Below are 20,993 nucleotides of genomic sequence, written 5' to 3'. Positions count from 1 at the left end.
ATGTTTAATGCTTTTCGACCTGTCCCCAAATTACTGAAATTGGTTCAGAGTTTGTTTTGATATTTTCATCTGCGTGTCGTGATCGCATTTGGTGTGGGCACACAAAATACATTTCTGCACAATGGCGCACGCGCGCAGACGGTTTGGGTTCCGTGTTGAGAACCCATGAGCTCAAATTGCGCAACATTTCCGTAGGCTATGCAATTGCCTGAGAACCTCTATTTAAAAGAGGAGGATACCATCAGCTTTCTATAGGCTAGGCCTACTATATTTCTCAACTTTCTTAACATTAAGCACATTGATAATTTTTACAACAGGAGTATAGCCTACCTGGCTGGCATGAAAATGAACCTTGCGAAACACATACTCCATTTACTATTTAAGTCCATAGATGACATGTATTGTTTCCCGCTGCCCCTGTTTTGATACAGGTGCATGATAATGGTCCAATTCTAAATCAAAACAAATGTTATACATATATTATTTAGTATATGTAAAAACAATATTAAATCAAGAATAGTGTGATGGGTGACAATTTTAGCCTATCACTTGTGAATGATGCCCAGCTTAAGGCAAACAGCGCATTTTGTTTTTGCAACTTTTACAAATCATAGTTGCACATCTCATGTAGCCTAGCCCATAGACGTATATGTTTTATTACGGTTTGTATCAACTAAAGCACCAAATAACTTCTTAAATTGAAGAACATTAATCCGCTTTACAATGGGTGTAAAGCCTAAATTACATACAGTGGGGAGAACAAGTATTTGATGCACTGCTGATTTTGCAGGTTTTCCTAGTATGTAGGGGTCTGTAATTTTTATCATAGGTACACTTCAACTGTGAGAGACGGAATCTAAAACAAAAATCCAGAAAATCACATTGTATGATTTTTAAGTAATTCATTTGCATTTTATTGCATGACATAAGTATTTGATCACCTACCAACAAGTAAGAATTCTGGCTCTCACAGACCTGTTAGTTTTTCTTTAAGAAGCCCTCCTGTTCTCCACTCATTACCTGTATTAACTGCACCTGTTTGAACTCGTTACCTGTATAAAAGACACCTGTCCACACTCAATCAAACAGACTCCAACCTCTCCTCAATGGCCAAGACCAGAGAGCTGTGTAAGGACATCAAGAATACAATTGTTGACCTGCACAAGGCTGGGATGGGCTACAGGACAATAGGCAAGCAGCTTGGTGAGAAGGCAACAACTGTTGGCGCAATTATTAGAAAATGGAAGAAGTTCAAGATGACGGTCAATCACCCTCGGTCTGGGGCTCCATGCAAGAGCTCACCTCGTGGGGCATCAATGATCTTGAGGAAGGTGGGGGATCAGCCCAAAACTACACGGCAGGACCTGGTCAATGACATGAAGAGAGCTGGGACCACATTCTCAAAGAGAACCATTAGTAACACACTAGGCTGTCATGGATTAAAATCCTGCAGCGCACGCAAGGTCCCCCTGCTCAAGCCAGCGCAAGTCCAGGACTGTCTGAAGTTTGCCAATGATTATCCAGAGGAGGAATAGGAGAAGGTCATGTGGTCTGATGAGACAAAAATAGAGCTTTTTGGTCTAAACTCCACTCGCCGTGTTTGGAGGAAGAAGCAGGATGAGTACAACCCCAAGAACACCATCCCAACCGTGAAGCATGGCGGTGGAAACATCAATCTTTGGGGATGCTTTTCTGCAAAGTGGCCAGGACGACTGTACCGTATTGAGGGGAGGATGGATGGGGCCATGTATCGCGAGATCTTGGCCAACAACCTCCTTACCTCAGTAAGAGCATTGAAGATGGGTCGTGGCTGGGTCTTCCAGCATGACAACGACCTGAAACACACAGCCAGGGCAACTAAGGAGTGGCTCCGTAAGAAGCATCTCAAGGTCCTGGAGTGGCCTAGCCAATCTCCAGACCTGAACCCAATAGAACATCTTTGGAGGGAGCTGAAAGTCCGTATTGCCCAGCGACAGCCCCGAAACCTGAAGGATCTGGAGAAGGTCTGTATGGCGGAGTGAGCCAAAATCCCTGCTGCAGTGTGTGCAAAACTGGTCAAGAACTACAGGAAACATATGATCTCTGTAATTGCAAAAAAAGGTTTCTGTACCAAATATTAAGTTCTGCTTTTCTGATGTATCAAATACTTATGTCATGCAATAAAATGCAAATTAATTACTTAAAAATCATACAATATGATTTTCTTTTTAATATATTCCGTCTCTCACAGTTGAAGCGTACCTATGATAAAAATGGCAGACATGCTTTGTAAGTAGGAAACCCTGCAAAATCAGCAGTGTATCAAATACTTGTTCTCCCACTGTACATACGCAGAGCGTGATTTTTAAGTTTGGGGAAGATCATTTCACCATTAAAAAGCACCTTTATAATAAAAGCAATAAATGCATAATCACATTTGTGGTCACTTGAGAATGGTGTTGTCCTGCTAACGGAACATTCGCGCTTGTAGCCTGCCTTTATTCGCCTTTATTCGAAGAAATAGCTTAAAATATCGATAAACTATTAAGGCTAAGCGTTCTCATCTGTTGCGTCAGGCTCATTGCTTAAAACACGTTTTTTGATGCTAGTGGAGGTATTCATTTGGAATCTATCGCATCCCACAACTGTCCTACACTATGTTTTAAATATTTATTTCTCGCACAGAATAGAGTAGGCCAACTTTTGTACTATGGGGATAGTAGATTGATATAGGCTAGCGCTTTTGCTCATCTTGTTTGTTTACGAAAAGTTATTGTGGACAGTTCTTATAATATCTTCAATATGCGCCTCGGAATTTTGTAAGTACATGCACAGTTGTGTCCCCGATGTGTCTATCTTCACTTGTAGCCTGTGAGAAAGACCCTATCACGTGACGGAGAGCCATGTGAGTGAAAGGTGCTTTGGAATGCAGCCGGGAGAAGGGAATTATAATTAATGGCACAACAGTCACTTTCCGCAAAATACATGGATTTTTTTAATGGGGTATTACGGCCACAAAGGGGATGCAGCCGGGATATTTGAGGCATTGTCAAGTGCTTGTCAAATTGTGAGTGAGAGACGTGGGTACAGCCTGCCCAAAAAACAAAGCAGAGATCATGTCGTTCATCACATTTAAAAAAATCCTCATTAGTTGCATCATGCAGCCTTAGAATGGATTAAAAATCAAAACATATAGCCCAACATTTATATCACAAATAAAGTTACGTTAATAACTCTAAATTAAGCACATCGGAGTACCTGTGTCTTTATTAATTAAGCGATCAACACAAAATAGCCGCATGTGCATCAAATTGTTATTGAGAAAATATCCTTTCAATATTATTCAGCTATGTCCAATTGTATTCTTCATACTATAAAATAATGACACAGACTTCTAAGTAAATCTTGTCTGCTAAATGAACTAGTGTAGCCCACAGCCAGATGGCATAGCCAGATCAGGGCATAACAAAAGGACAACTTGGAGTATGCTATTCTGTTCTTCTGAAATAGACTACATTTTCTTCATATCCTGTTTGTTTAGACCTGTTTAAAATAAATAATGGATTTAGGTTATAATAAATGGACTTAAACCTTTTTTTTTAATGTGAATGTTCCAAAGGTCTGTATGAGTGGCTTGTAGGCTCTGTGTGGAAGCCAGGAGATGCTAAATGTGTTTATGTTCATTAACGGTAAATTATCGTGAGCCCGGCAGTTATTTGCTTGACAACATTTCATGAACGCCACAGTGCTAGCTGTTAGTGTGTATAATACGAGACATATGCAAACTGTACCCTTTGAGGGCCAGCGTGGGTGCAGGCCTTTTCTTCGGGCAAGCAAAAATGCACCCGATTTGACCATATCCTCAATCATAGTCTACAATAAAGACTGATTTGTAAAATGTGGTCTTATTGCTTGGCCGAAGCAAATGCCTGCACCCACAACAGCCCTCAAAGTGTAAGATACCACCCCCCCCACCACGAATGTGGAGGGCATACAATGTCAGACATGAACATTACACACATGCTACTTTCTAATACAATCAAAAGGACTGTACTACTTCCATTGTGAATACTTAAAAGTACTTTACTGTATGTATCTTGTACTGAACCACTTCAATATAGTGACAGAAGAGGTCCTGTGTTGCTGTGCAAAGAATGTGGGTGATTCCCAAATGGCACCCTATTCCCTATATTGTGCATTACTTTTGACCAGGACCCATAAGGCCATTTAGGAAGCAACAGTTGTGAATTAAAACATTTTTTAAAGAAAGAGACAGTCCCCTTACCCGTTCGAGCGTGATCTCCTCATATTCATAATCCGCTTCTGTTCCGTTTACCTGGAAGGGGGAGAGGGAATGACACATTTTAGCTGCTGAAGTTTGTTAGCTACTAGTGACTACTTGTAACAAGTGACTACTACTAGTAACTAACACTGACTCCTAGTGAGTCAATGCAGAGCAATGAAGGTTTCACATCTTTCAGAACAAGACATTTCCTCTACCAAACTGAGCCCTTTTGGAACCTGTTTGTGTCTTCAAGGTCAAAACATTTATGTCCTCATAAAAGGTACTGTATGTTGAAGGGGAATGTAAAAAAAAAAAGTGACAAAAGAGATGCACTCGAGCTCTGGAAACACAGAATTTTCAAAAGGCCAAAATATCTGCAACATTTGATGTCCAGTCAGGCTGCACAGTGCACCAGATGTTTAAGTATTTCAGAATGCTATAGTAGTCTGCTGCGCGACCTGCACAGCCCGACCGCCATGTATGAGTCCATCTCAAACGCTCCAGAGTGAAGTTTCCGCTAGGTACAGATCTAGGATCAGCTTCCTCACCCCCAATCCTAACCATATTTTGGGAGAAAATGCAAACCTGACCAAAGACCAGCATCTATTGTACAATTTCACCATCTCAAAACACCAAGACCACAACTGGCTGTATTGACTCCTGCTACCCAGTCAGATGAGTGGACAGGTAAACAGGCGGGATACATTGATAGGGGTAAACGTGTGGGGAATACTGTGTGTTGTGCCCTTGGCGAGGCACATAACTGTATCGGTAAGGTCTTAACTGAGCTTGTCACCAACCTGTACTCTAAGTGTACACCCCTAAGTCACAAACAGCTAGAACGAATGTGGTTAAGTTTAAATTGACGTAACTGATATGCTGAAGGGGAAAATACATGTAAAAAAGGCATCTGAAATTGAAATTACAGTCCCTAGTACAGTCTTTGGAACTGATAAAGAATGGCTTCTGGAGTCTGTGGAACTACGTAGCTAAATATAATGTTTAGGCAGAATAATTTCCATTCAACCAAATGGACAACAGTGTCAATAGTATTTCCAAAGCCATTTCCTGTCCACTCCCACTGTTCAAGCTATCCCCCCTGAGCTTCACACACACACACACACACACACACACACACACACACACACACACACACACACACACACACACACACACACACACACACACACACACACACACACACACACACACACACACACACACACACTAGTAACATACATAATTAGATATTACAGATACAGTATTCATCCGTGTATAATAAGTGTGCATATTAGTAGCTATTTATGCCATTTTACACATATATATGGACCTATGTGAAGTACTTTATTCACATGAAGAGCCACAGACGGTTGCCCACTGTTATTGTGGAAAAATAGGATTCCATCCAGCAAAGTACCTCGAGCAACAGCATTTCCTTAACTGACTTTGGGTTCGTCAAAGGGTAAGCTTTCGTTAGACTTGCTAGTATGTCCCATAGAGACCCTATAATTAAGATTTACGAAATCAAGAAGACAGTGCAAAAAGTGATTTATTAGGGTGGCAATATTCCAGTAACTTTCCCTAGAATCAGGAGTGAATAGGTAGGAAATCAGGAATATTCCAAAACAGATTTCTGGAAGACCTAAGAATCTTTACATTAACCATTACTCTCTCGTGGGAATTCAACTATGTAGCCAAACGTAGCTGCTGCTCATTCCATTTATTCGAAAATTGATTAATGGTTAAAAAAGTAAGGCCCGCATCCATAGACACATATACCAGCTCTACTGGTAGTACTGCTACTACCAGCAGTACTACACCTGCACCTGTCGACGACACAAGTTGTTCTGCTTCCACGAGCACATCCATCAGTATTTCTACATTTGTTGTTAGCCCACCTAAAATGGACAATGACAGTTGTGAATCTGATGCAGCCGAAGAGCTACTGCCCCCTTACCCGGGAAAGCACCGAACAGACAGGGACGTTGGACCATCGAAGAGGCTCAAATATATATATTTTTTAATTTGACCTTTATTTAACCAGGCAAGTCAGTTAAGAACATGTTCTTATTTTCAATGACGGCCTGGGAAAAGTGGGTTAACTGCCTGTTCAGAGGCAGAACGACAGATTTGTACCTTGTCAGCTCGGGGGTTTGAACTCACAACCTTCCGGTTACTAGTCCAACGCTCTAACCACTAGGCTACGCTGCCGCCCCTTATGATGAGAACTACATTGATTTGGGGTTCACGTATATTGGGAGTAGTGCCTTTCCTTATCCACGGTGTGTTATATGTGCAAAAGTACTCTCACAACTCGATGAAACCTTCACTCTTCATTTAGAAACAAAACATGCCAATTTGAAAAATAAGCCACAGGTGTTTTTTTGAGCGAGAATTAAGACGATGTTCAAGTATTAAGACATGCATAAAAGCAACAGATATCATTAATAAGAAGGGGCTAGAAGTGTGAGCTACCGAGTTGCAAGCCCCATACTATTGTGGAGGACTTAATTCTTCTTGCTGCCGCAGACATGGCTGGGAGAATGCTGGGGGAATAGGCAAAAAATATATATACAGACAATGCCTTCATCAAACAACACAGTTTCACAACGCATCAGTGACATGGCAGGAGATGTTTTGAAACAATTGCTTCACATACAAGCCAGTTAAATCTATGCGTTTACAGCTGGATAAATCAACATTTACATTTACATTTAAGTCATTTAGCAGACAGACGTGGCGGGCCTGGCACAGCATATGTCTGTTACGTTTATGGGGGGTCAATTAAGGAAGACATCCTCTTCTGCAAACCACTGGAAACCAGGACAACAGGAGGCAATATGTCTTAAGTACTGGACAGCTTTGTGACATCAAATGAACATTGGTGGTCAAGATGTGTTGGTATCCCATGACAGGGAGATATAGTGGAGTAGTGCTCCCGACGCTACTTGGGTACACTGCAGCACTAATCGAGAGGCTCTTGCTGCCAAGGGAATACCTGAAAGCTTGAAAGACGTTTTGGGCACTACAGTGAAAATGGTTAACTTTGTTAAAGCAAGGCCCCTGAACTCATGTGTATTTTCTGCATTATGAAATTATATGGGCTGCAACTATGTAATGCTTTTACAACATACAGAAGTGTGCAGGTCATCAAGGGGCAAAGTATTTACACTTTTTTTTAAATTAAGAGATGAGTTTAAAATGTTCTTCACTGACCATAATTTTCACTTGTCTGACTGCTTGCATGATGACGAGTTTCTCACACGACTGGCCTATCTTGGTGATGTTCTTTCTTGCCGGAATGATCTGAAACTAGGATTACAGGGACTCTCCGAACTATATTCAATGTGCGGAACAAAATTGAGGCTATGATTAAGAAGTTGGAGCTCTTCTCTGTCTGTATTAACAAGGACAACACACAAGTCTTTGCATCATCGTATAATTTTTTTCGTGTGAAAATGAACAAGCTTACGGACAATGTCAAATGTGATATAGCGAAGCACCTGAGTGAGTTGGGTTTGATATTACGCAAGTACTTTCCCGAAACGGCGAACACAAACAGCTGGATTTGTTATCCCTTTCATTCCCTGCCTCCAGTCCAGTTACTGATATCTGAACAAGAGAGCCTAAAAATTGCAAACAAGCGGTTCTGTGAAAATTGAATCTATTCAGAAGCTACTGCCAGATGTCTGGATTGGGATGCGCTCAGAGTATCCTGCCTTGGCAAATTGAGCTGTTAAGAGACTGATGCCCTTTGTAACCACGTACCTATGTGAGAGTGGATTCTCTGCCCTCACTAGCAAGAAAACTAAATACAGGCTGTGTGTGGAAAATTATTTAAGACAGACTCTCTCCAATACAACCCAACATTGCAGTTATTACATCCTTTCAAGCACACCCTTCTCATTAACCTGTGTTGAGTTTATTCACCATTTTCGATGAACAAATAAGGTTGTATATGTAAGATAGCTAAATAAAGAGCAAAATTATTGATTATTATTATTTGTGCCATGGTCCTATAAGAGCTCTTTGTCACTTCCAACGAGCCGGGTTGTGACAAAATCTCACACCCATTATTTGTTTAATCAATGTATCGTACAATGTGTGTGTGGCAGGCTTACAATGATGGCAAAAAACAATATTTGCGCTGACCCTGGTGCTAGAGGGGTTACGCAGCTGGAGGTTGAATGTTTGAAGGGGTACGGGACTATAAAAAGTTTGGGAACCACTGGTCTAGACTCTAAAGTTACAGTTCAATATCATAATAGAAAGTCTAGTAAGAGGTTTTAGGGGCGGAAAAGTACAAGATAGAAGGCCCCATTCTGCAGTTAATTTGCGCTCTGAAGCTTTTTAGTCTGTGTTTTTAAAATCTGAACACAATCACACATTTGAATTAATGAGGTGACATAACAGGTTGGCAGGACAGTCTACGTGCTTGTTTCAAACTACTGAAACATTAATGTGGATTGTGCTAAATACTGAACATAAGGGGAAAAACTGCACGTCTGTGCTAATGTGTATATAAATAATTGAAGTCACTGTGTTTGTCCTGGAATTGCCAACCCTGCGTCCCAAATGGCACCCTATTCCCTGTATAGTGCACTACCTTTGACCAAAAGTACTGCACTAAATAGGGTGCCAACGGCTTTGAACACTGCCACTTCGCACTAATGTTACTGTGCATAGAGACCTGCCTGAGTGAGAGTTCGGTGAGTCGACGATGCATTCTATTTTTTTTTATTTTTATAAAACTACACAAAAATAAACGCAACAGATTTTATGAAATTAAAGACCCCATAAATGTTCCATAAGCACAAAAAGCTTATTTCTCTCCAATTTTGTGCACACATTTATTTACATTCCTGTTAGTGAACATTTCTCCTTTGCCAAGAAATAATCCATACACCTGACAAGTGTGGCATATCAAGAAGCTGATTAAATGGATTGATCATTACACAGGTGCACCTTTTGCTGGGGACAATAAAAGGCCACTATAATGTGCAGTTTTGTCAACACAGTGTCACAGACGTAAAGTTTTGAGGGAGCATGCAATTCCACCAGAGCTCCACCAGAGCCGTTGCCAGACAATTGAATGTTCATTCCTGTAGCACAAGCTGCCTCCAACATCGTTTTAGAGAATTTGACAGCATGTCCAACTGGCCTCACAACCGCAGACCACGTGTATGGTGTTGTGTGGATGAGAAACTTGCTGATGTCAACATTGTGAACAGATTACCCAATGGTGGTGGTGGAGGAATTATGGTAAGGTTAGGCACAAGCTACGGACAACTAACAAAATAGCATTTTATTGGAGGCAATTTGAATGCCCAGATATACCGTGACGAGATCCTGAGGCCCATTCTGCCATTCATCCCCCACCATTAACTCATGTTTCATCATGATTATGCACAGCCCCATGTTGCAAGGATCTGTACACAATTCCTGGAATCTGTAAATGTCCAACTTATTCCATGGCTTGCATACTCACCAGATATGTCACCCATTGAGCATGTTTGGGATGCCTTGGATCAACGTGTATAACAGCGTGTTCCAGTTCCTGCCAATGGTGGTCACACCAGATACTGACTGGTTTACTGAAATCTTTGCATATCTGTATTCCCAGTCATGCAATCCATAGATTAGGGCCTAATGAATGTATTTCAATTGACTGATTTCCTTAAATTAACTGTAACTCAGTAAAATCTTTGAAATTGTTGCATGTTGCGTTTATATTTTTGTTCAGTATATATGTTTATTTTATTTGTATTTTTAGATATATACAAATTTATACAAACGAACAACAACTTAGACTCAAACATACCATCTGCCCAGATCTGCATGCTCACACCTCACACAATTTATCTTTCCATGATCACCCATGCTATTTCAATAACAAATCCTTAGATTTTTCGATTGTGTTAATGATTTCCAAGTTATTAAATTTTTGTCAAGATGAATGATGAGAAGAGAATCGTCAAGCCCATTGGGTATCTCACTACACCGCCATATGCCATGTCTTGAAATATGCAGACAGACGGATTAAAAGTTTACATTGTAATACTTCTGACACCCAACTTTCTAGCTTCGACCCACAACTACCGGACTTCATAGCATTCCCAGAAAGCATGGATTATTGAGCCATTCTAAACTTGACATGATTCTGCCATTGTGCTGTAGAATTTGTGAATTATGTCTCTTGTATAATAAATTCTATACATTCGTTTATACTGGATTAAGCGTACATTTTCAGACTAATTTTGTTATTTATGCTCCAACTTCCCCTCGATTTTATGGCAACATTAGTTCCTTTTAAGTCTTGGTTCCAATAGTTTATATTTTTTGTCAGTTGGATATACTCTGCAAGGTTTTGTATATCTTCCCTATCATATGAACACCCTTTTCAGACTCAGAATAAGATTCCATGAAGGTTGCTCTGTTTAAAGAAAAAATGTATAATCAACATTTCGTGATATGTAACTTTTAAGTTGCATGTATTTGAAACCGTCTACATAGGTCAATCCAAAATTACTTTTTAATTATGTCAGGGCCTGGGATGCTAACACAATGGACCGCAACCAGCTTTCTTCCCAGCAGTACTGAGGAACAATGGCACACAAGAGCTGCTTTAGTCTAGACTCATGGTTCTCTTTCTCAACATTTATATGGAAAAATTGGGATATTTTGTGACTTTTTGTGATACTGTACTATTAGCTGATATAAATGAGATTAAATATCAACACACAGTTCACCATGCTTCTTTCAATTGTGGTGCAGGAAATTACAGCCCAAAGTTAGCTTCATTGTAAAAAGAGTAAATTCACACAATAAAACATATATTTTTTGATTATCTAAATTTGAGCTAAACGTGTTATTAAAGACCTACATACAGTAGCTCCATTCCATAACTCTGATGGAGGCCAGATTGAACTTAGTAGTGTTCATTTGTCTCCAAAGGGAAGATAAGGGACAAACAGGGAATGACTATCTGGACCTATCCAATAACACAGATTTTTTTATTTTCCATTTCAAAACTTTTTTCTATGGTGTGCCCTACTAATCACAACCCAGTTAGAAGGGCAACAAGGTGGTATGCCAGGTGGCTACTGTACGTTTTTTTTATTTTCTACTTTCACAGTTTGATGCTTTTGTTTCTCCCCGAAATGAAAACACTGCATGTTTGGAAAGTGATGAAATCACCACCATCTTGAGTGGCCCGATTAATGGAGAGCCTTAACCTCTGACCTCTGCTCAGACTCGGGAGATGAACAATCAAAATTAACTGGTGAGTTGTGGTCAGGAGGGGGATGTGTGCCCCGGTGCTGTCATAGTGCAATTGCATTGTGAGCAGATTTGATTGCCGTCCACACACACGTACAGTACCGACAAACACGCGCATACACACAGGTGTATGTGTGTGTGTGTGTGTAGGCTATTTCCATGACATTGACTGACCAGGAGAATCCAGGTAAAAGCTATGATCCCCTTATTGATGTCACTTGTTAAATCCACTTCAATCAGTAGATATTAAGGGGAGGAGACAGGTTAAAGAAGGATTTTTAAGCCTTGAGACAACTGAGACATGGATTGTGTATATGTGCAACTCAATATTAGGAAGGTGTTCCTAATGTTTGGTATACTCAGTGTATATACTTGTACGTGTGTACACATATTGACACACACACAAAACATAATTTCAAACAGCAGTCAATTTTAGATTACAACAAAATTATATTAGCATTATTGCATGATACAGTAACACAAAAAACTAATTAACTCTTAAAAGCATGTGATTATGCCTCGTGTTAAATTTCAACACCTTATTTAATCAAAATCAGTGAGTTTTGCTCACTGTAACCTCAGGGAAGAGTATCAAAACAGACCTTTTTGGGGATTTTGAATGATAGTTAACTACATCACCACCATTATTAGAAGTATCCAACAGCAACCCAGACATGGTGGTGAAGACTGACATCACAAAATAATATAATTATGTATTTCATTAAAAAGGGTTAAACTTACATATGGAGGCGTGTCCAAACTGTCTGTATTAACCACGACAGGGGGAGGGTTCGCCTAAAAAGAGGGGGGAAAAAGACCTTAGGACCTCAGGATTGCATGTCCCGAGACATTTCCCAAAGCATTCCCAAAAATCTGCCATTTCAATTACACTTGGGGATACAATGTAAATTCACATACAAATGTACAATAAAATAAAATGTAACGTCCATATCCACCATATAGAAAGAGGAGGCATCAGTCACTTACTCTCCTCATGTTGCTACAGAAAAAAATGAGTAAAAAAGGATAGCGACTGGCTTTCATCAGAGATTACTAGGGCAGAGGAGCATACGTACATTGCATTTTACACTGCGGAATATGCAATGCTGAAGCATAAAGGCCAAATAAATCAAATTAAGTCCTCCAGGCACACCCCCCCGGCTGGCACGAACATGGGTTGTTTAGAGTCAAAAGGGGAAAGTGTGGAACAATCCATCTCTCGCTCGCTCACTTGTTCTCACTAATCTCCTAACTCCATCAAAGCAAACAATGGAATGGCAGGGATTTAAAAAAACATATACAAAACAAAATGACCAACTACAGAAAAATAAATGACGGGTGCTTGTGGAAGAAAAAAAAAAGTGAGAAAAAAACCTGTGACGTCGGAGGAAGGATGACAGGAGCGGTCTCAGCTGGGATGGGGATCACAGGGATTATGGGAGAGGAAGGCGGGGCGGCATCTGTCTGCTAAACAATAGCAGGGGATGGGTCAGAGGTCAGAAAAACAGTGCAACACAGACGAATACCATAGGCTGCTTCCCTAATGGCACCATATTCCCTACAGAGTGCAATACTTTTAATCAGGGTTCGGTTTTAAAAAAGTTAACTAAAAAGGGAATTGGGTGTCATTTGGGATGCAGCCCAAGGGAATGTGGATGTGGGAGGGAGGATGAAAGGACGGAGGTGTGTGTGTATGTACACAATCTCCAAATCCCAATGGGACAATGAGGCACAGTGGGGGGTTGGCCTCAACAGATGCCCATTTCATGCTTATTGAAAAATATAGAAATGTCAATCTCCAAATGTAGCTAGATGCAATATTAACCCCTCTCTCACTTTGTGAGGGGTGCTTTTAGGGGTTAAAGAACTCCACAGGCATAGTACAGTGCATGCTGAAATATAAATGATGCCAAATTTGATTGTGATGTTGCCTGATTTGATTGTGATTCTTACAGAAGCTGTAGCATTCCTCCCAAGCGGGGCACAGAGCATATGATTAAAAGTATTGTGGAGTTGAACTAGCATACACAACTAGCATACACAATGTGTGTCTCACACATTGTCACGTTATGTAGTAGTTCCCCTGCAGTGAACGCATCCAAGTTTCAGTTTCAAGTTTTAATGTCACATGCACAAGTACAGTGAAATGTCTTTCTTACGAGCTCCAAAGCCAACAATGCAGTAATCAATACACACAGATGCCCCGTTATCCATGTCAGCGAAAGGCCAAACAGTGTCCTCCTAGGGGGCAGTATTTTCACACCTGGATGAAAAGCGTGCCCAAAGTAAACTGCCTGCTACTCAGGCCCAGAAGCTAGGATATGCAGTTATTAGTAGATTTGGATAGAAAACACTGAAGTTTCTAAAACTGTTTGAATAATGTCTGTGAGTATAACAGAACTGATTTGTCAGGAGAAACCCAGAGCACAATCCATCCAGGGACATTTTTTTGTTTTAGCTCAATCTGTTTTCCATTTGTTTTCTATGGCAATCCCTTTTTAATAGAAATATACTTGCAGTTCTTATGGCTTCCACTAGATGTCAATAGTCTTTAGAAATTGGTTTATGTTTTTCCTTTGAGAAATGAAGTAGCCCTGTTATTTCCATGTGTCACTCCAGGTGCACTAATGTTTTGATGTGCGCGACCTGGAATGTGCTTCACTTTTGTTTTCGTCCGGTATTGAGCACAGTATTTCCAGTCTTAAATTGTATCGATTATTTACGTTTTAGGATACATAAATTTGGATTAGGAACGTTGTTTGAAATGTTTGGACCAAGTTCACAGGTAACTTATTAAATACTTTGCAAGCATGTTGGGCGAGTTGAAAATGTGATTTTCATGTGTTTTAAAGGCTTGAATCCAGCTAAAAGGGATCGATATAACAACAGCCAGTGAAAGTGCAGCGCCAAATTCAAAAGAAATCTCATAATTAAAATTCCTCAAACATAGAAGCATTTCACACCATTTTAAAGATAAACTTGTTGTTGATCCCACCACAGTGTCCGATTTCAAAAAGGCTTTACAACGAAAGCACACCAAACGATTATGTTAGGTCTGCTCCTAGTCACAGAAAAACAGCCATTTTTCCAGCCAAAGAGTCACAAAAAGCAGAAAGAGATAAAATGAACCATTAACCTTCGATGATCTTCATCAGGTGACACTCATAGGATTTCATGTTACACAATACATGTATGTTTTGTTCGATAAAGTTCATATACAAAAATCTGAGTTTACATTGGCACGTTACGTTCCAAAACATCCATTGATTATGCAGAGAGCCACATCAATTTACACATATACTCATAATAAACATTGATAAAAGACAACTATTATGCATGGAATTATAGATACACTTCTCCTTAATGGAAGCGCTGTGTCAGATTTCCAAAAAGCTTTACCGAAAAAGCAAACAATGCAATAATCTGAGTACAGCGCTCAGACAACAAATCAAACCATACAGATACCCGCCATGTTGTGGAGTCAACAGAAGTCAGAAATAACATAAATATGCACTTACCTTTGATGATCTTCATAAAGAATGCACTCCCAGGAATCCCAGTTCCACAAAAATTGTTTGATTTGTTTGAGAAAGTACATAATTTATGTCCAAATACCTCCTTTTTGTTCACGCGTTTAGCCCAGTAATCCAAATGCTCAATGCGCGATCGCTTAGTTCAGACGAAAAGTCAAAAAAGTTATATTACAGTTCGTAGAAACATGTCAAACAATGTATAACTCTCACGTGAACGCGTGTGGCCAGCTCATGCCTCTCTGCCAGACCACTGACTCAATCCCCTCTCATTCCTCCCTCCTTCACAGTAGAAGCATCAAACAAAGGTTCTAAAGACTGTTGACATCTAGTGGAAGCCTCAGGAAGTGCAATTTGACCCCATAGACACTGTATATAAGACAGGCAGAGTTGAAAAACTACAAACCTCAGATTTCCCACTTCCTGGTTGGGTTGTTTCTCAGGTTTTTGCCTGCTATATGAGTTCTGTTATACTCACAGACATCATTCAAACAGTTTTAGAAACTTCAGTGTGTTTTCTATCCAAAAATACCAATAATATGCATATATTAGCTTCTGGGCCTGAGTAACAGGCAGTTTACTCTGGGCACTTTATTCATCTAAGCTACTCAATACGGCCCCCAGCCATAACAAGTTAAATACATTTCCATAATATTAAGTTGGAATAATACTTTGAAATGTTCTAAATTATGATAATGCCCTTTTAGCAACAATTGTTTTAAATAAAAAAATAATTTCAGCCCTTTACCAGGCAGTAAATTCATTAATAGACCATACCTTATTGCAAGCAGGATTCATTCACACACAATCAGTAGCAAGCCATTCACATATGGTTCTTTACTAACTCGAGACAACTCAAATGTTCCCACAAATCTTCCATTGACATCTATACATGTGAAAGATCAAATTGCGAGCCAGCAGCTGAAGTAGTAAGGACTCAGTCCTGTCACCTCAATTATGTAAGAGATCCATCTCATGAAGCCTGCTGTTGGCTGTATGAGGTAAGTGCTGCAGTATTTGGATATAGAGGCTTAATTGCTGTTGTGCTGCTGCCGTTGTCGCAGCAAGACCCTATTGGAAAACAGCGCTGGAGCGAAAGTGCTAAAATTAGCCCACATTGACAACATTGATCCGCAAGCACTACTTTCAGAACTCCTGCTTCAAAATCCTTTAACAATAGGGCTTAATTGCTCAAAATGAATACAACTCTCTCCATAATACGACGTACAAAAGAGCAGAGATTAGATTTCAATTGCATAAGATTGACAAGCCGTGAAATAACAACTATAGTTCTAGATTTAGCAATTCTATCATATTTATTGACTGATTATTCTGAATCATTGAGCCAAAAACACTATTTAGACCTTGCCATGGTAGAAGACAATCCTCAGATGAGAAGAACATTCAAGTACGGACAGACAACCACTTCACACTGATCAGACCCAGACAAACCTAACATGTCTTTGTACAGTAGCCCCAATTCCTAGGGCACTGGATAACTATACTGCTTATAGATTCCCCATGCAGACATTAAGTCTTTCTCCCTTTTGCAGCCTCAAAGATTAATATTTGCCTTTATGAAACAAGAATATGCAGCTCTACAAAAAAAAATCAAAATGCTTAGCAAAGCTGGGAACACCTGACTCAATAACTTGCAAGATCTTGTTGACAACGTTGTCAAGTACAAATTGGGAAACTTACAGTAGCACTTCTGAGGGAGACATACCTTCTCAAAGTACACCGTATTGTGCAAGATATCCTTGACACATTTATCAAATAAAAATGGAGAAAGCCACCACTGCTGGGAAAGGAGGTAAGACGTACCTTCTCAAAGGAGAACGGAACCCATGGGACCCGGGACCCATGGGAACAGAGACCCATGTCGGGCCTGAGTGTGCCACCGATACCTCCGATGACTTTGGCCGTGCTCTTGGTGGGGCTCTTCTTGACGCTGTCTCGAAGGTTGATGAAGCGGCTCCTGGCTTTGCATGATGCCGGGAGTGTGCAGGAGGTAAAGGTGGCCAGGGACGAGTGAGCTGGCAGATGTTGAGGTGGCCGGTAAGGCTGATGCTGTAGCTGTTGTTGCTGTAGTTGCTGTTGCTGCATTTGTTGTTTCTGCTGGTGTATTTGTTGTTGCTGCATTTGATGATGCTGCAATTGTTGCTGCTGCATGTGCTCTTGCTGCTGCTGTTGCTGGTGCAGCTCGATGGCGTGCTGCCTTTGAAGGGGGTGCAAGTGAGCGAGGGACTCCTGGAGGTTCAGGTTGACCCGTGGCTGACAAGATAACTTGCCTGGGCCCCTCTCGCCACTACCATTCGGGGCCTTGGAGCCGTATTCGTGCATCGTGAAGTATGTAGTCATTTTCTGAAACCGAGCAGAGGATGTGGAACTGAAGTTTCCCGGTTGGAGAATGAGATTAAGTGTTTCGAGGATGACGGATCTTTCGTTCCTGCTCGGGAGGAGTGGAATTGTTCCTGTTAAGCTTCGTGCTGGCAACAGACAAAACCCAATCCTATTTCTCAGGGTTCAGCCCCCTCAACCATCTCCATCACTGCCTTGTTTCAATACTCCTCCCCCTCAATAGTTCTCTTAACTTGCACATTCACCCCTCCCTCTACAGTATCTTGCTCTCTTCCTATTACTCACAGCCTCTCATCTCCTCGCATTCTCATGCCAATTAATAGGCTCCAGTGAGCGTGGCACATGTCAGCGCAGGGGGGGGCCCCGCTCCTGGCATGAATAATCAATGTCGCCCCCGGATTCGGCTACACATGTCATCGTCAGCAGCCCGGGAATGCGACGAGGAGTCCCTGTTGTAAGCAGGGGGGGAAGGGAAGGGATCCATAGCATTCATTTACATTTCATAAAAGCACCTGCTGTGGCTGGTAACTTTAGTGAAATGTGACACACTACTGTTTAAACGTTTTTGGTCACTTAGAAATGTCCTTGTTTTTGAAAGAAAGCACATTTTCTGTCCATCAAAATAACATCAAATTGATCAGAAATACAGTGTAGACAATGTCAATCTTGTAAATGACTATTGTAGCTGGAAATGGCTGATTTCTTATGGAATATCTACATAAGAGTACAGAGGCACAATATCAGCAACCATCACTCCTTCCAATGGCACATTGAGTTAGCTAATCCAAGTTTATCATTTTAAAAGGTTAATTGATTATTAGGAAACCCTTTTGCAATTATGTAAGCACTGCTGAAAACTGTTTTTTCTGATTAAAGAAGCAATAAAACTGGCCCTCTTTAGACTAGTTGAGTATCTGGAGCATCAGCATTTGTGGGTTCAATTACAGGCTCAAAATGGCCAAAAACAAATCTCTTTCTTCTGAAACTCGTCAGCCCCGTTTCCAGCTACAATAGTCATTTACAACATTAATGTCTACACTGTATTTCTGATGGACAAAAAAATGTGCTTTTCTTTCAAAAACAAGGATATTTCTAAGTCACCTCAAGCTTTTGAATGGTAGTGTACATAAATAAGATGTTATTGAAACTGTTCAAGCTCAGGTTTTGGGATCTAGTCTTATGGTCTTGTAATACAACATCCAATATTTAGGGAGGGCTCCTTTTTTAAACTGTATTAAATAGATAAGTGTTTGTTGTAATCGTTTGGCTGGGTAAGTAGAGAAGAGCTATTTCAGCATGATCACAAAACACAGATTAAAGACAAATTCAATTTCAATATTATTAGTTTGTGTTCTTCTAATTTGTTGTAATTCCTTCTCCAAGTTATATTTGTGTAGGTTGCTAAACCTTTTCGTTTTAGAATGAAGAAGCATCCGCTGCTTATGGGATTCCTGCCAGTGATGAGAATCAAAACATACCCTTTGATTTTAACAGTGCAGGGATTGTTTGAAAAACCTTGTATAGAGATCCTGAGTGTGACCGTTTGACTTGCCAAGTTACATTTTTATTGGTTGTATAGGTGGGAGCTGAAAACTCAAGCTGATCACTGTGTCTGCCCTTCTCCGTTGCACTCCGAGTAAAGGGAGAGAATAGGGAAATGTATTTGTTCTGATTGTACAATGTTTTTTAAAAAGTTTTGAAAGCAACTACTGTTGTGGCTTTTGGAGAGATGGTCTCAGCTTTCTGTAAGTATTACATGTATAACTCAACTCTCAAACTCAACTGTTTTAACTCCATGTTTCCCAAAGTATCTGGTATACAGTGCCTTCAGAATGTATTCACACCCCTTGATATTTTTCCACATTTAGTTGCGTTAAAGCCTGAATTTAAAATAGATTCAATTGCAATTGTTTTTTCACTGGCCTATACACAATACCCCATTATGTCAAAGTGGAATTATTTTTTTCCAAATGTTTACAAATTAATTAAAAATGAAAAGCTGAAATGTCTTGAGTCAATAAGTATTCAACAACTGTTATGGCAAGCCTAAATAGGTTCAGGAGTACAAATGTGCCCAACAAGTCACATGGACTCACTGTGTGTGCGATAATAGTGTTTAACATGATTTTTCTATGACTACCTCAATCTCTGTACCACACACATACAATTATCTGTAAGGTCCCTCAGTCGAGCAGTAAATATCCCTTTGAGCATGTTGAAGTTATTAATTACAATTATGGATGGTTTATCAATACACCCAGTCACTACAAAGATACAGGCGTTGTTCCTAACTCAAGGATTTCCCCATAAGGCCAATGGTGATTTAAACCAGTTTGAGTTTAATGGCTGAGGATGGATCAACATTGTGGTTACTCCACAATTACTAACCAAATTGAGAGGAAATAAAGACGCATGTACTGATTTTTTTTTTTTTAACATACAACCTGTTTGTAACAAGGCACTAAAGTAATACTGACAAGCATAGTGTTGGCATGGTGGTGGCTGCATCATGTTATGCGTATGCTTGTAATAGTTAAGGACTGGAGGAGTTTTTCAGGATACATTGTTTTTACTGTATGGAGCAAAACACAGGCAAAACCCTAGAAGAAAACCTGGTTCTGCTTTTCACCTGACACGGAGGTGAATTCACCTTTCAGCAGGACAATAACCTAAAACACAAGGTCAAATCTACACTAGAGTTGCTTACCAAGAAGAAAGTGAATGCACCTGGGTTACAGTTTTGACTTGAATCTGCTTGAAAATCTATGGCAAGAGCTGAAAATGGTTGTCTGGCAATGATCAACAACCAATTTGACAGAGCTTGAGGAATTTAAATAATATAATGTGCAAATGTCGCACAATCCAGTTGTACAAAGCTCTTAGAGACTTACCCAGAAACACTCACAGATGTAAACGCTGCAAAAGGTGCTTCCACAAAGTATTGACTCAGGGGTATGAATACTTCTGTCAATGAGTTATTTCTGTATTCCGTGCAAAACGTTCAAAAAATATGTTTTCACTTTGTCATTATGGGTTAGTGTGTGTAGATGGGTGATTTTTTTCTTATTTTAATCCATTTTGAAATCAGGCTGTAACAACAAAATGTGGGGTAAATCAAAGGGTATGAATGTTTTCTGAATGCGCTGTGTGTGTATGCGGACATATGCAGCCTTAACATTCTATAAATTATGAATGGATGTAATTGTTTATACGTAAAAAAGGGAAAGGCTAAGAATAACTCACGTAGCGTTGACATGACAACTACAGCTCTGCCGTTGGACTGAGGCCTGATTTCATAAGTGGATTTACATGGAGCAAGCAAGCTGCAGGACTGACTGAGCTTGGTCGGGGAGAGAGCTTTCAGACCCACTCTCTTTAGCATTCAGAGCTGATGCTGTCCTTTGCTGCACACAAACGGCAATATATCCTTGGCCTCTAAATGTTTATCTATACGTGTCTATAAACCATCTATGTGTCCATACATACACATAGATTAGGGCAAAAAAAGTATTTAGTCAGCCACCAATTGTGCAAGTTCTCCCACTTAAAAAGATGAGGCC

At 40.2% G+C, this 20,993-nt stretch overlaps 1 protein-coding gene across 28 annotated transcripts in view; it reads right to left on the bottom strand.

Annotated features, from left to right (window-relative positions):
* Nucleotides 1–20,993, bottom strand: part of dlg1b (discs large MAGUK scaffold protein 1b) — a 250,592-nt gene that overhangs the window by 112,318 nt on the left and 117,281 nt on the right. For 14 of the 28 annotated variants that reach the window (XM_046321076.1, XM_046321075.1, XM_046321079.1 and 11 more), the window contains 3 exons: nt 12,917–13,009; nt 12,284–12,337; nt 4,265–4,315 (listed from right to left, as the gene is read on the bottom strand). In XM_046321076.1, coding sequence (XP_046177032.1) covers nt 4,265–4,315; nt 12,284–12,337; nt 12,917–13,009 — 198 coding nt within the window. Of the gene's footprint in view, nt 1–4,264; nt 4,316–12,283; nt 12,338–12,916; nt 13,010–16,896; nt 17,704–20,993 lie in introns of those variants that run through there. The other 14 variants (XM_046321083.1, XM_046321092.1, XM_046321093.1 and 11 more) reach the window with 3 other exon arrangements.

Source organism: Oncorhynchus gorbuscha, linkage group LG22 (assembly GCF_021184085.1).
Source record: "Oncorhynchus gorbuscha isolate QuinsamMale2020 ecotype Even-year linkage group LG22, OgorEven_v1.0, whole genome shotgun sequence".
Classification (NCBI taxonomy): domain Eukaryota; kingdom Metazoa; phylum Chordata; class Actinopteri; order Salmoniformes; family Salmonidae; genus Oncorhynchus; species Oncorhynchus gorbuscha.
The sequence above is the reverse complement of the archived record's forward strand: the minus strand, read 5'-3'. Positions and strand labels throughout refer to the sequence as shown.